Consider the following 14,227-nt stretch of genomic DNA (forward strand, 5'->3'; position numbering starts at 1 on the left):
AGATGAGGGCTTTAAGCTATTCTCCAGAAATGCTCCTTCAAAGGTCGTTGAACATCTACTCAATCTCCCTTGGTAGGAAGATGAAGGGTTCATCATCGAGCGGGGTTTATCGGAACCTCAAAGTGAGCATTGATGGGAGGTTCCAGAGGTATCTCGTCCCATCCGGTGGGATTAATCACCTCATGGGCGATGTTCCAATCATCTTGAGGCAAGATTGGCTCCATCAGGGGCATCACCAAGATGTTCAACCTTTGGTGAAGAAGGTTGATCTCCCTAAAGCTATCTTCCAGGGCTAGAGTGAGGTAGTTCACCCAGTCTATGAGGACCTCTTCCACCGTTGTCATTTCTTCGATAGACTCTCACAAAGCGTACACGTATCGGACAAGACTGGCTTCTAGCGAGAGCCTCCTCCCCTTGTGGTTGTTCCTTGAGCTTGTTGAAGACGTACCGCTCTGTTGGCTCGACATGCTAGTTAAACATGACAAACCATTAAAGATTTGGAGTAACAGACAAGTCACACGGCCCCGTGCTTGTGAGGCATGACCCCATGTTGTCTCAACTGCTCTGATATTTTAGCCCAAGAACCTTTATTTTAAGTTAAAACTGTTTGATTTCTTGCGTTTCTGAACGTAAATAATTTAAAATAATGTTTTAAAATAGTATATTTGCAAAAAAAAGGCTAAAAATCATGCTTTTAACCTATCAATTGAAGCTTCAATGGAGGTTGTTGAAGGAAAAAGAAGAAGAACTGACTAAAAGTGGTAAAGACAAGAAGGTTTAAGGAAACCTTTTTAAGAACCTACCTTTTCAGGTATGTGTGCAAGATCTGGAAGGATCTTAGTCTTTTAGGAATGGGTCCAAACATTCTTCTCATAGCTGACTTTATAGAAAGTGACAGCACGTTAATACGGCCTCGTGTCCAGGAGGCACGGCCCTGTGTCACCTGCATGAGTCGGAGAATGTTGTCCGTTAGTGAGATACGGCCCATGTTAAGGTAGACAGGACCCCGTGTTGAAAAATACGGGGACACGACCCCGTGTTCTTCTGACAAACCCTCATGTCTTGAAGTAGATGAGACATGACCCCGTATTCGAGGAACACAACCCCATGTTTTAGGGTTTTTATGAAGTTTCGTCGGAAGTTTTATGGAACCGTGTTTTATCGGGGGGGGGGGTTCCTTACTGGTTGGAACAACACCGAAATGCATGATGTACCTTAGACTCCGGCGAGAGGTACGAAAACGCAAGAGGTTGTCGGAAAGGTAGAAACCTAATTTAAAAGTGGGAGGGCGAAACCTTCCTTTATATACCTTTTCCGGGCTCTTGTTAAAGAAGGCGTGAGTTGACTTGCTCTGGTTCAAACCGTCTGTGTGAAATTCACATGCTGTAAAAGGGACCTTCATTGCGAGATCGATACAGAGACGATTATCGCCTTCGTTTTTGCAAGTGGCTAGGGCAGATTTGTTGGCCTCGACATTGTTTACTCCTGAATGTGGCTCCATTGAATCTCCTTCGTTTTTATCCTTGATGAATATCGCGCCTTCATCATGGATATGAGTTTTTGGAGAATCCTCTTTTCTATTTGACATAGTTCTTCCGAGCTTATGTATCCTATTGAAGAGGTTTGATGGAATTCAGGTGGATGGTAGTTATTGTTTTTACTCCCGCCCATCTTAAGGTGATCGTCACAGGAAAACGATGAGTCTAAGTAGTGGGGATTAAATCTTAGAATGGCACATTCTAAATCTCTATGCATTCCTCCACATAACTGACACCAGTCACCGTAAGAATGGCGGGGGTAAAAATAATCATTGACATCCATGGTTGCCAAATAACTTTTAACCGTCGGGATCAAACAGTACTGTTTCTCAGGAACTGTTGTTGTCACACGGGCCCGTGTGGTTGTTACACGGCCCTGTGTTGTAGTTTGTATCTAGCAAAAAATAGTTTTTGTTACTGGGGATGTGACACGGCCCCGTGTTAATCACACACAGCCCCGTGTTACTTTTGCAGAAAGTAGAAAAAATAGGAGAAAAGAAGAAAAACCTGAAAAGAAAAATTAGAAAAGTATAAAAATGATTAGGCCGCCGATTTTAAACTTTCTTAAAATTCTTGTGTACCTGGCAACGGCGCCAAAAATTTGGTATGTGTCGAATGTGTACTGATTTTTACTATATTTTTAAGTACCCCTTTTTACTCTTTTATCAAGTTTTAAATTTATAAAACACGATACACTACTATCACTCTCTACAACACGCTAGGGCAAGTGCACCCATCGTTAGCGTAGTATAGTGATGGTAAGATACCGAGATCCTCCAAGTACACAAGTGCTTTTAATACCAAAATATCGTCGACGTCTAATCTAACCAAATTTTGAGTAAAGATTTTTAATAAGTAAAACGAAAGAAACTAAATAAATAAAAGAACAGATAGACAAGATAGAATCACTTGGTTCCGACTCGTCATTTATGTATCCTTTCATGATTTCTGCATTTTTGGTTTTTTAAGAGATTATCTTAGTTATAGTGGCATGTCCCTCTTTTGGAGGCAACACTACCCTTAGCTGTCACAACCCCCGACCCCTATCCCAGGGAACGCGCGGCCGTGAGCCACTTTCAGTGGTATCGGCGTTTATCAATTTGGCAGCGGAAATTTCATCAGGACCGTAGTTAGGAAATATTTTATCAGAGTTAAACACCAAAATATTTAAATTAAGAAATGGGATAAAACCCAAGATTCTCTGGTAATACATTTGTAAGTGGGACAAATCCTGAATTTTCATTTTGATACATTTATAGGGAATGACACCAATTATTGAAAACAATTCTCATTTTTAATTAGGTAACTTTTATTGCCACTTTTCTAAGCCTACAGTGCTCTCTAGCTGGCTTTTATTGGCTTCACACTAAGTTACCTGAAACACGTGTTTAAAATATTTTATCAGCAAAAAATACTGGTGAGTGAATCCCAGTTTAATCTATTTTAAGTAAAAAGTCACAATGTACAGTATTGAGGGCGCATCCGCAATTACATTTGTTTCCAAGATATAACAATTAACATCAGTGTTACTGTCATACTCAATTTGTGGAAATGTTACTCCTTGACCAGGTGGTAACAAATTTTGTATACAAAACCCCAATATACCCACTATAATTGTATTCTTACAAATACTCAATAACTGTTATTCGCATGGAAAAGTATTTAAGGTTTTGTAAAAACATTTAACAAAAAGAGGATTACTCACATTGCTATTATAGGGCTTTCCTTTGTGACTTCCTGATTATAATCTAGTTAAATAAACAATGCACATGTGTTAGTATAATAACCCATTTCAACATTAGTAATACCCTCCCCGAGACGGCATTCCAACGACTACGTCGGGCAGAACCACGACAGCCGTTACGGAACCCTAGATCAATCGGGTAGAGTATCTAATACGTATCCAGGGGTTATGATACTTACAACGAGGCAGAGCTTCGCTATTTTAGGGGGTATTATACCCGAGAATAATGTCTACTATTCAAAAATTAAGAGAGAGAAAGAAATTTGGGACGAATTGAAAGTGAAACTGATCGTCCTTATTTATAGTTGTGATTTCGGACCCTGTCGCGCCCCGCGAAAGAGGAGAAGAGAGTTTACGGGGCCCGCGAAGGCCCTAAAGGCGGTAACGCAGTGGCTGAGTCATCGACACGTGGCGGCACCAGGTTTTCGCTTATCGTTGAGCTGTCACGGCCCGTGTAAGCTTAAGCTTACTTCTACGCGGCCCGCGAGCGACTGGCAAATCTTGTTTTCCTTGATTTCTACTAGCCTGAAGGTGTTTCGGGACCTGTTTTCATATACGGGGTGTAATTTAAGACATATAGGGGTATTCTAAATATATTAGGGGTGTCAGAAATATTTTTGGAGGGTTGATATATATCTTGGTATAACTTCTGGATTATGCACTCACATTAAGCATAGTAACCCAATTCTACTTTATCCCTACGTCACGAGACAGAACCCCAACGAATTTAGGCAGAGCCTTGACATACGTTACGGGGCCCTACGTCAGTCGGACAGGGCATCAGTGATCAGGTGTTAAAACCCTTAAAACAGAGCAAGGCTTTATTATTATTATAGGCATACTACTTTAAAATTGTAGAATAAGAGGGAGAGAGAGCGACACACAGAAGAGGGGTTAGCAATTGTAAAGCTTTCATGATCTCCTATTTATATTCAAAACAAACCTTAGAGAACAAGGCTTTCATCCACGTAGACACACAGCACAAGCACACGTACACTTCATGTAATAATTTCTCATGATGAGTTGTTTCCAAAAGTCCATACGTACACATCCTTTTTGTTTTCAAATGTTGTAGTTTTTAAGTTTTAATATTATTTTATTATTATAATTAATTCAACTGCTTCACTTATTTGGCGCGTATAACTTCTAAAGTATGACGTTTTATAAATCAATGAATATGTCATTAGAACGAGAATATTTGTATCTACATTTTGAACCAAGTTTCATTAAAAACGGAGTAGGTTCAAATATAATGTATTTTTATAACTTTATTATTAAATTTAGAAATTTTGGGATTGTTACATCCTCCCCACCTTGTTTTAAATCTTGTCCTCGAGATTTACAAAAATATAGATGAATACTTTTAGTTACAGGTTTCCAAATCTGTTAATAATCTCAAGGGGAATTCTTATACTTTTGATGGCGTCCCAACTTATAGGGTTCCCGTCTTTCATCTTGTCATACGTGTTACGAGATGGATGATTAAACGAAATAGCGTTTGATATCGGAATTATAGATGTATACGAGAGATTCTTAATAAATAAATCTAAAATTATAATGGACATAGATGTTCGTGATTTTTCCCTAATTGTCAATTATTATGGTCTTTGGATTTCCTCATATTTATATAACCATATATTTCACATACTTGTAATATATATACCATTTATAAGGTCAAATGTATTTAACAGATTCATATTTTCAAAAACAGGTCATGGTACTATTTAGGGAATTTCATAACATGTACCCCATCTCACCCGGTCTCGTCGGAGAGGTAATTATCATAGTACTTTCTTTAAATAGAATTTCTCTCAAATCATGATTTTAAAAGTGCATCATTTATTTTGGCTTATATCAAGAAATAAGGGAATTAGTATTCTCATGATGGATGATATTCTAGAACCGAGTAGTACTAATAAACAAGAAATAACAGTGGCCAGGTGTTATCGTTTATTTATCATACTCACACTGTTTTAGTCTTCATCCTCACGGCATACCGATACCCATCCCACTTTTATCTAAGTAATTTAGCTTATCTCAAAGCTTAGTTTCAGGAATTGATGAAATGATACCATTATTGAAGTGACTAAGTTTCACAAAAATCAAAAGAGAGATTTGATAGGCATAGAATTTGAAATGCAATGACTCGTAGAAACAATAGGATTCAATGCCAGAAAAGACTTACTTTGATCATTATTTGAGGGAGATTCTGAATCAATAATCTCAATTTGTGAATGGAAGTATGAAAAATGATTTGTCAATAATCAATCCAGAAATCAATAACGTTTATTTAAACGGCAAGGATACACTGGACAATATAATAGAATTTAGTGTATCATTATCTAAATACATAATTGTATCAAAACTACTTGAATGATGAATCAAACGAATGACCAAACGAATGACGTATGAATAGGGTTTATTATTAGCACAGGCTACAAATTTATACAGACACCGCAAGGTGTTGTAGTGATTGAAAGAATTTAATAATTACGGTGACCAAACGAATTCACCGTGTTCGAAATTAACTGAAAGTTTCAAAGAAGCGAATCTGGATATTTCAAAAGATAGGATATTTCAATTGAAGAAATAATATGGAATCAATTCAAAGATGAAAGTATTATTGGAGGTACATTTATCTTAACACAAAATTGCATTAAGACTGGTTTAGGATAGTGAATCAATAAGTAGATAATTCGTACCTCGATGTGAAAATGAAATAAGTCCAAGTTTCAAAGAAATCGCCACCGCAAGGTGTCGTGTCTTAACAAATGATACATCGAAATTGAAGATTTTAAACAAGTTCAAATAACGAAATTACCTTGAATATGATGATCTCAATTCATCATATGGGATTTTGAAATTGAATATATATGAGCAAGTTCAAACAATTGAGCTTGGTTTGGACATATTCCAATAATGGATATATGTATTGACAAGAAATGGTTTCAATGAAAATCTGGTAACTTTTAAAAGAAGAGAAGTTTTCCAAGAAAGTTGTTGACTCGATTATCAAAAGTCAACATTAAGCAGTCATATAGATTACCAGGGTGAGTATAACGAAATATGCATTAAAACTCACGAATAAATGAGCGTTTGAAATGAATTCACATGTATGACAGGCAATGCACGTATAACATAGGAATTTCTCAAGAGATGAGACAAATAAGAGTTGACTCTATATAAGAAAAACAAAGACCATTTATTGATGAAGTTTCGATCAGAATCAAAAGTCAACTAATAATTAAGTGCAGACAAAATATAAGGGTGCTTTATTTTAAAGGTTGATGTTGGCTCGGGTGTTATAAATTTTATGCCTTCTCCTTAGCTTTATCGAGGTTTCGATCCTCGTTGTCGGGTGCCTTAGATAGTTTTGGGCAGTAATGACGGAAGTGGCCTGGATCTCCACATTTGTAACATACGTTATTTTCCCTTTTCCTTCTACATTCCTCTGGTACATGTCCAGCTTTCTTGCAGTAGTTACAACGAAGTGTCTTCTTAAAATAACGTTCTCTTGCGTGCTTTTTGCTGTTGCTGGTAGATTGTGCGATTTCTGGTTTCATTCCGTTGTCCTTGGAGGATTTGTTAGAGTAGAATTCCTTATAGGAGTAGCCATAGGTTGTGGTTTTCTTTCGTTTGGAAGATGGAGTTTTGATACGAATATCATGACTTCCGTTGATACTAGGGCTAGGTATGAAGTGATGGGTATGCTTACAATGTATAATAGGATTCTCGTTTATAGGCATAGAAGTTTTAATAGCTTCAATGACCGAAGGTATGGCATTCGATATTCCTTGAGCTATTATATTTTCTATAGTATCTCTATCAAAAAAGTTTCCACTACTATTCTCAATTTCTTGATCACATGCCATTTCATTCGACATCTGTATTATAACATGTTCAGATATAATTATCACAGAACTAAACAATTATATAGGCATATTTTGTTTAACACCATTATGGTCATAGTTATCAGTATTATACGATGATAATTATATATTAAGGTAACAAATATACATGTTATACCTTAACATTTTCTTCTTATCAGATTATAAGGAAAATACAATCTTATATGTGTTGTTTCTTTCTTTGATGTAATAGCTTTTATATTGTCTTAATTTACTTATATTTCCAGGGCTTATGGCTGGATAGGTATTCAGAAATAAAGATAAAAGCTTTATATGAAATTCTGAGATTTTCTGCTATTAACCCATTTATTGTTTTTCAAGAGGTGACGCTAATAAGGATATCTTTTGAATTAAGGCTGGGTATCAAAATAGATCTTAAGTAAACATGTAGGTTTGTTTCTTCTGTTATATAAAAGATTGTCTTTCCACAGAGGACATTTGATTCTTATATATTATCAAGAAAATTATGTCTTGTATATATATACGTATAAAGTTTTAAAATTTTCTGGATTCTTTTTAAAGCTATTTAATCTTGACAGGTTGACTAAATTTTGGTTATAACATATTTATAATTCAATTCAAATTCTACTTATTTAATATTCGTAATAACCAATACAAAGTCTGGTGTTTCTAAATTCGATCCTTAATATATTAAGAACTATTAAGAATGAAATATTATCATAATATATATATATATATATATATATATATATATATATATGTGACATAAATAGAACTTATCAAATGGTGAAAAGTGTTTCCTTTAGAAATATATGAATATATATATTCTAAATCATATCGTTATATCTTACTAAATATTTTTGTACATATTTTATTTTATGAATGAAATATTATTTATAATATTGATACAAGTCGTATATATAAAATATACATACATTTGACTTACAAATAGTTATTTCCTGTTGACACATAGGTATTATGTAATAAAATTACAGTATCAAGTTGTTGTATGTATTCTAGTTTCATAAATACTGTTTTATAAATAAAATATTTTGCATTTTCTGTGGTTTACGTACATGTGTTTAAATTTTAAAATCGTTGAACTATGTTCATTATTAAATTTAAGGATTACGTTTTATAAAATCTTTTCTAATGTAACTTTATTCAAGAGCGAAATATTTTATTTTTCCAAAAATAATATTACCATTATTAGTTTAATTTAAAACGGAATTTAATAATGTAAATAATGATGAGCATATCTTAAAGATTTTTCTTTAGAAAGCATGTGTATATAAAATTCTTCTAATGTATTAATTATCATAAATATTGACTTTATACATAATTCCTGAATATTACGTAATTTATCAAATTTTTGGCTAAATAACATTTAATATTTAATAATACGATAAAGAATTATAAAGTGATTTACAAAGTATTTCAAATTATTGTATTTAAATAATACTGAAATATTATATTTTACCAAAACATAGGTGTTATCAAAACTTTGCTAAATACGCATCTTTAAATTAAATAAAATATCTTTCTTTCAATGAATAACATTTTTTATTATGATATTTTAGTGATATCGTACCTAAAGGTGTTATTTTACATCTCTGATTAATATACTAATATTAATATCAATATCATAATAATGTATTGGTATGGTATATATCACAAAATTTACTTAAGACATGATATTATTAATATATGTCATTCATATATATATTATAGCATAAGTGTAAGATACAGTTATGGGTAACACATATTGGAAATTCAAGATTCGTTAAATGGCATAAAAATCATAATAAACACATGGTAACACATAAGATATTAATTTCCTAACACAAATGGTTAAGGGTTTAGGTATTGGAAGAATACCTAAAGGGCTTAAACCAGTGGCATAGCTCTGATACCACCTTCTGTCACAACCCCCGACCCCTATCCTAGGGAGTGGGCGGTCGTGAGCCAGTTTCAGTGGTATCGGTGTTTATCAATTTGGCAGCGGAAATTTCATCAGGACCGTAGTTAGGAAATATTTTATCAGAGTTAAACACCAAAATATTTAAATTAAAGAAATGAGATAAAACCCAAGTTTCTCTGGTAATACATTTGCAAGTGGGACAAATCCCGAATTTTCATTTTGATGCATCTATAGGGAATGACACCAATTATTGAAAACAATTCTCATTTTTAATTAGGTAACTTTTCTTGCCACTTTTCTAAGCCTTCAGTGCTCTCCAGCTGGCTTTTATTGGCTTCACACTAAGTTACCTAAAACACGTGTTTAAAATATTTTATTAGCAAGAAATACTGGTGAGTGAATCGCAGTTTAATCAAGTTTAAGTAAAAAGTCACAGTGTACAGTATTGAGGGCGCATCCGCAATTACATTTGTTTCCAAGATATAACAATTAACATCAGTGGTACTGTCATACTCAACTTGTGGAAATGTTACTCCTTGACCAGGTGGTAACAAATTTTGTATACAAAACCCCAATATACCCACTATAATTGTATTCTTACAAATACTCAATAACTGTTATTCGCATGGAAAAGTATTTAAGGTTTTGTAAAAACATTTAACAAAAAGAGGATTACTCACATTGCTATTATAGGGCTTTCCTTTGTGACTTCCTGGTTATAATCTAGTTAAATAAACAATGCACATGTGTTAGTATAATAACCCATTTCAACATTAGTAATACCCTCCCCGAGACGACATTCCAACGACTACGTCGGGCAGAACCACGACAGCCGTTACGGAACCCTAGATCAATCGGGCAGAGTGTCTAATACATATCCAGGGGTTATGATACTTACAACGAGGCAAAGCTTCGCTATTTTAGGGGGTATTATACTCGAGAATAGTGCCTACTATTCAAAAATTAAGAGAGAGAAAGAAATTTCGAACGAATTGAAAGTGAAACTGATCGTCCTTATTTATAGTTGTGATTTCGGACCCTGTCGCGCCCCGCGAAAGAGGAGAAGAGAGTTTACGCAGCCCGCGGGGCCCTAAAGGCGGTAACGCAGTGGCTGAGTCATCGACACGTGGCGGCACCAGGTTTTCGCTTATCGTTGAGTTGTTGCGGCCCGCGTAAGCTTAAGCTTACTTCTACGCGGCCCGCGAGCGACTGGCAAATCTTGTTTTCCTTGATTTCTACTAGCATGAAGGTGTTTCGGGACCGGTTTTCGTATATGGGGTGTAATTTAAGACATATAGGGGTATTCTAAATATATTAGGGGTGTCAGAAATATTTTTGGAGGGTTGATATATATCTTGGTATAACTTCTGGATTATGCACTCACATTAAGTATAGTAACCCAATTCTACTTTATCCCTGCGTCACGAGACAGAACTCCAACGAATTTAGGCAGAGCCTTGACATACGTTACGGGGCCCTACGTCAGTCGGACAGGGCATCAGTGATCAGGGGTTAAAACACTTAAAACAGAGCAGGGCTTTATTATTATTATAGGCATACTACTTTAAAATTGTAGAATAAAAGGGAGAGAGAGCGACACACAGAAGAGGGGTTAGCAATTGTAAAGCTTTCATGATCTCCTATTTATATTCAAAACAAACCTTAGAGAACAAGGCTTTCATCCACGTAGACACACATCACAAGCACACGTACACTTCATGTAATAATTTCTCATGATGAGTTGTTTCCAAAAGTCCATACGTACACATCCTTTTTGTTTTCAAATGTTGTAGTTTTTAAGTTTTAATATTATTTTATTATTATAATTAATTCAACTGTTTCACTTATTTGGCGCGTATAACTTCTAAAGTATGACGTTTTATAAATCAATGAATATGTCATTAGAACGAGAATATTTGTATCTACATTTTGAACCAAGTTTCATTAAAAACGGAGTAGGTTCAAATATAATGTATTTTTATAACTTTATTATTAAATTTAGAAATTTTGGGATTGTTACATTAGCCATATTGGTCTGAGTCAGCAGGGATACAGTACCGCAAGCCCGGAATATTGAAAGATAATTAAGTAAGTTATTATTGCAAAATGTGGCATGTCCCTCTTTTGGAGGCAACGCTACCCTCGGCCATATTGGTCTGAGTCAGCAGGGATACAGTCTCATAAGACCGGTTTAAAGTTTTAATAATAGTTTATTTATAAGGGATTCAAGCCGTTCTTACTTCCCCCGATTTGATGCTATATGCCTCAAAGGAAGTACTAATAAGCTTGAATCAAGTCCTTGCAGGATCTATACACTGAACAAGGCAAGAATTTTAACCAAACCACCCTTCTAACCCCCTTCTAGACAGTTAACGGGCTTTGTATAGACCGTAAAGACACGAATGAATGAATCAACAAAACATGAAGAGATGATAGAATAAAGTTCACTTTCAATATAAAAAATTAGTTATTAAAGTCATTAATACATACCTAATTAAAAAGTTACCAAAGCTTGGAAATCAAAAGTAATACATAAATAAGTTGTCATCACCAAGTGATGTAAGAGATTAGCTAAGCATGGCCTTTGTTTGACAATAAAACTTACGAGCAATCTTGGATCCTGAGACTATTACACACACTCTAAAGATGGATGATGAATGTATGTGGTGGATGATGGTGGTACTGTGGTAGTGTGGTAGTGGAGTGGGGGTAGGTGTGGGAGAAGTGGTTTGCCAAGGGATGACTTGCAGATGAACCAAGCACCTCTGTTTATAGCTGAAAACAGTGGGTTTACACGGCCCCGTTCCCTTCTCCTTCTCTGTCTTCATTTAATAAACTTGTCAGTCCGGATGCTCACACGGCCCCGTATATCAACGGCACGGCCCCGTGGTCCTTGTACTTGCTGTACGATCCAAGATTTGCAAATCTGAGAGTTGACCACAGCTCGTGTCCATGAGACATGGCCCCGTGTCCCTTTTCTGCTTTTGTTTTTCTTTTTCTTCAGGGAATCTTGAGTAAGGCACGGCCCCATGCCTGGCAGGCACGACCCGTGCTTGGCTTCTGGTTTGTTGTTTTTTGGTCTTGGGGTGAAGCTCGGAGGGTCGGTATAGTGTATCAACTTCCCTTAATTCATATTTATGTTGGTTTTCGCCGTTAATTTGTTCCTTTTGTACATTTAAGCTCTTTTAATCCTGAAAATCAAAAGTATACAAAGAAACATATTTTTCCAACATTAGTCCAATAAAGGGTTGTTTTTATACCTTAATTGATATAATTTATATGTTGCATTTGGTGCATATCAATGACCCTATTTCCCCTTTCTTGTTTCTTGTGGTGATAGAGGCGTTGTCTTCTATGATCGCCAAAGCGGTTAAGGGCGGGGATTTTGAGGGTGTTCGACTCCCTAATAATGGGTCGTTGGTCTCACACCTTTTTTATGCTGACGACGTTATCATTTTCGGGGAGTGGTCTTCGAGGAATATTGTTAATATGGTGCGCTTTCTCTGGTGTTTCCACGCATGCTCGTGGCTAAGAATCAATCTTTCTAAATCTAATTTATATGGGGTTGGTGTCGATGGCTCAAGAATTGAGGATTTGGCATCAGTGGTTGGATGTATAGCGGGATCCTTTTCGTTTAGGTACCTTAGTTTAATATTGGGGGCTAACATGAATCGAGTGAACAACTGGAGATCGGTTTATGAGGTTTTCGAACCTAGACTATCGACTTGGAAAGCTTTTATCCTTTCGGTTGGTCGTAAGCTGACTCTAATAAAATCCGTTTTGGAGAACCTTCCTAACTATTATTTTTCTTTATACAAATCTCATGTCAAGGTTATTAACGATTAAGAGAAAATCATCGGAAAATTTTATTGGGAGGATCTCTTGACAGGAATAAGATGAGCTGGGTTTTGTGGGATAGGGTGGCTTCTCCTAAAAGCGCGGGAGGGCTCGGGTTAAGCAAACTGAAATCTATTAACATTGCTTTGTTATCTAAGCGGGGTTGGAGATTTAAAAATGAAAAAAAAAAATCTTTGGGTCAAAGTCATTGAAGTTGTGCACTCACATAGGAGTTGTTGGAGGTTTTTTTTTCCTTTCAGGTCCAATTATGGCAGTGTGTGGTCTAGTATCGCTAAGGTTATTTCTCAGCCGATTACAGAAAATGTTCTTCTCAGGAATCTTATGAAGGGAGAGCTTAGGGGCGGTTTAGATATTAAGTTCTGGTTGGACCCATGGCTTGGTCCTGAACCGCTTCAGATGCGTTTTCCATGTTTGTTCCGCCTTGAGACGAATAAAAAATGTGTTGTGAAGGAGCATCTGGTTCGTCCTCTCTCGAACCATCTTGGATCGTGGATGTGGAGATCGCCGCCAAACTCAAATGAGGAATTATTGGAATGGGCTCGGCTTGTTTTTTTTATGCAGTCATTTCAGCTTTCTGAAGGCAGGGATAGATGAATTTGGCAAGGTAACAACACTGTAGATTTAGCGTTGCGACTGTCAAAAAAGTGATTGAGTTCAGGGACGATAACATCGGTCGGTTTGTTATGAAGTGGAGTCGATGGGTGCCTATTAAATGCAATGTGTTTGCTTGGAGAGCTAAGTTGGATAGGATTCCCACGATGGCAGCATTTCTTAGAAGAAACATTTTGGTTCCAGACGAGACGTGTAAACTATGCAATTTTGGTGTAGAGACGACGGACCACTTGTTTTCAAAATGTGATGTGGCATCGGTTCTCTGGCAGAAGGTGTGTGCTTGGTGTAGGATTCTGAATCTTCTTGTGTTCTCTTTTAGAGACATTCTTGAAGCGCACGAGTTCTGCAGTCTTTCAGGGGCTTGCAAGGAGGTTTTTCATGGTATTGCTATAATTGTGTACTGAAACATTTGGAAGGCGAGGAATGAGGCTCGTTTTGACGGAAGACAAGTGAGTGTATCTGAAATGTTCAGTGAAGTTCGTTCTCTTGTGTAGGATCGTGATCTGACCCGAATGAGTCGTTCAGAGGATTTTTACTCTGTTTCAGGTGCAGAATAACAAGAAACAAAGCTAGAAACAGCTGATTCTTCACTTTAACTACTGATTGTATTGATCTGAAAGCAATTACACTCAGTCTTCACACCGGCAGCACTTCGGCGTGGAATACAAGGCAATCGATACATGAT

The 14,227-nt window shown here is 36.2% G+C and overlaps 1 protein-coding gene across 1 annotated transcript; it reads left to right on the forward strand.

Moving 5' to 3' along the window:
• Positions 1-12,351: 12,351 nt before the first annotated feature.
• LOC110919185 lies at positions 12,352-12,918 on the forward strand. The gene has a single exon (XM_022163463.1). The coding sequence runs from the start codon at positions 12,352-12,354 to the stop codon at positions 12,916-12,918; it is 567 nt and encodes a 188-aa protein (XP_022019155.1).
• Positions 12,919-14,227: the final 1,309 nt, after the last annotated feature.

This window comes from Helianthus annuus, chromosome 16, assembly GCF_002127325.2.
Source record: "Helianthus annuus cultivar XRQ/B chromosome 16, HanXRQr2.0-SUNRISE, whole genome shotgun sequence".
NCBI classification, from domain to species: Eukaryota; Viridiplantae; Streptophyta; class Magnoliopsida; order Asterales; family Asteraceae; genus Helianthus; species Helianthus annuus.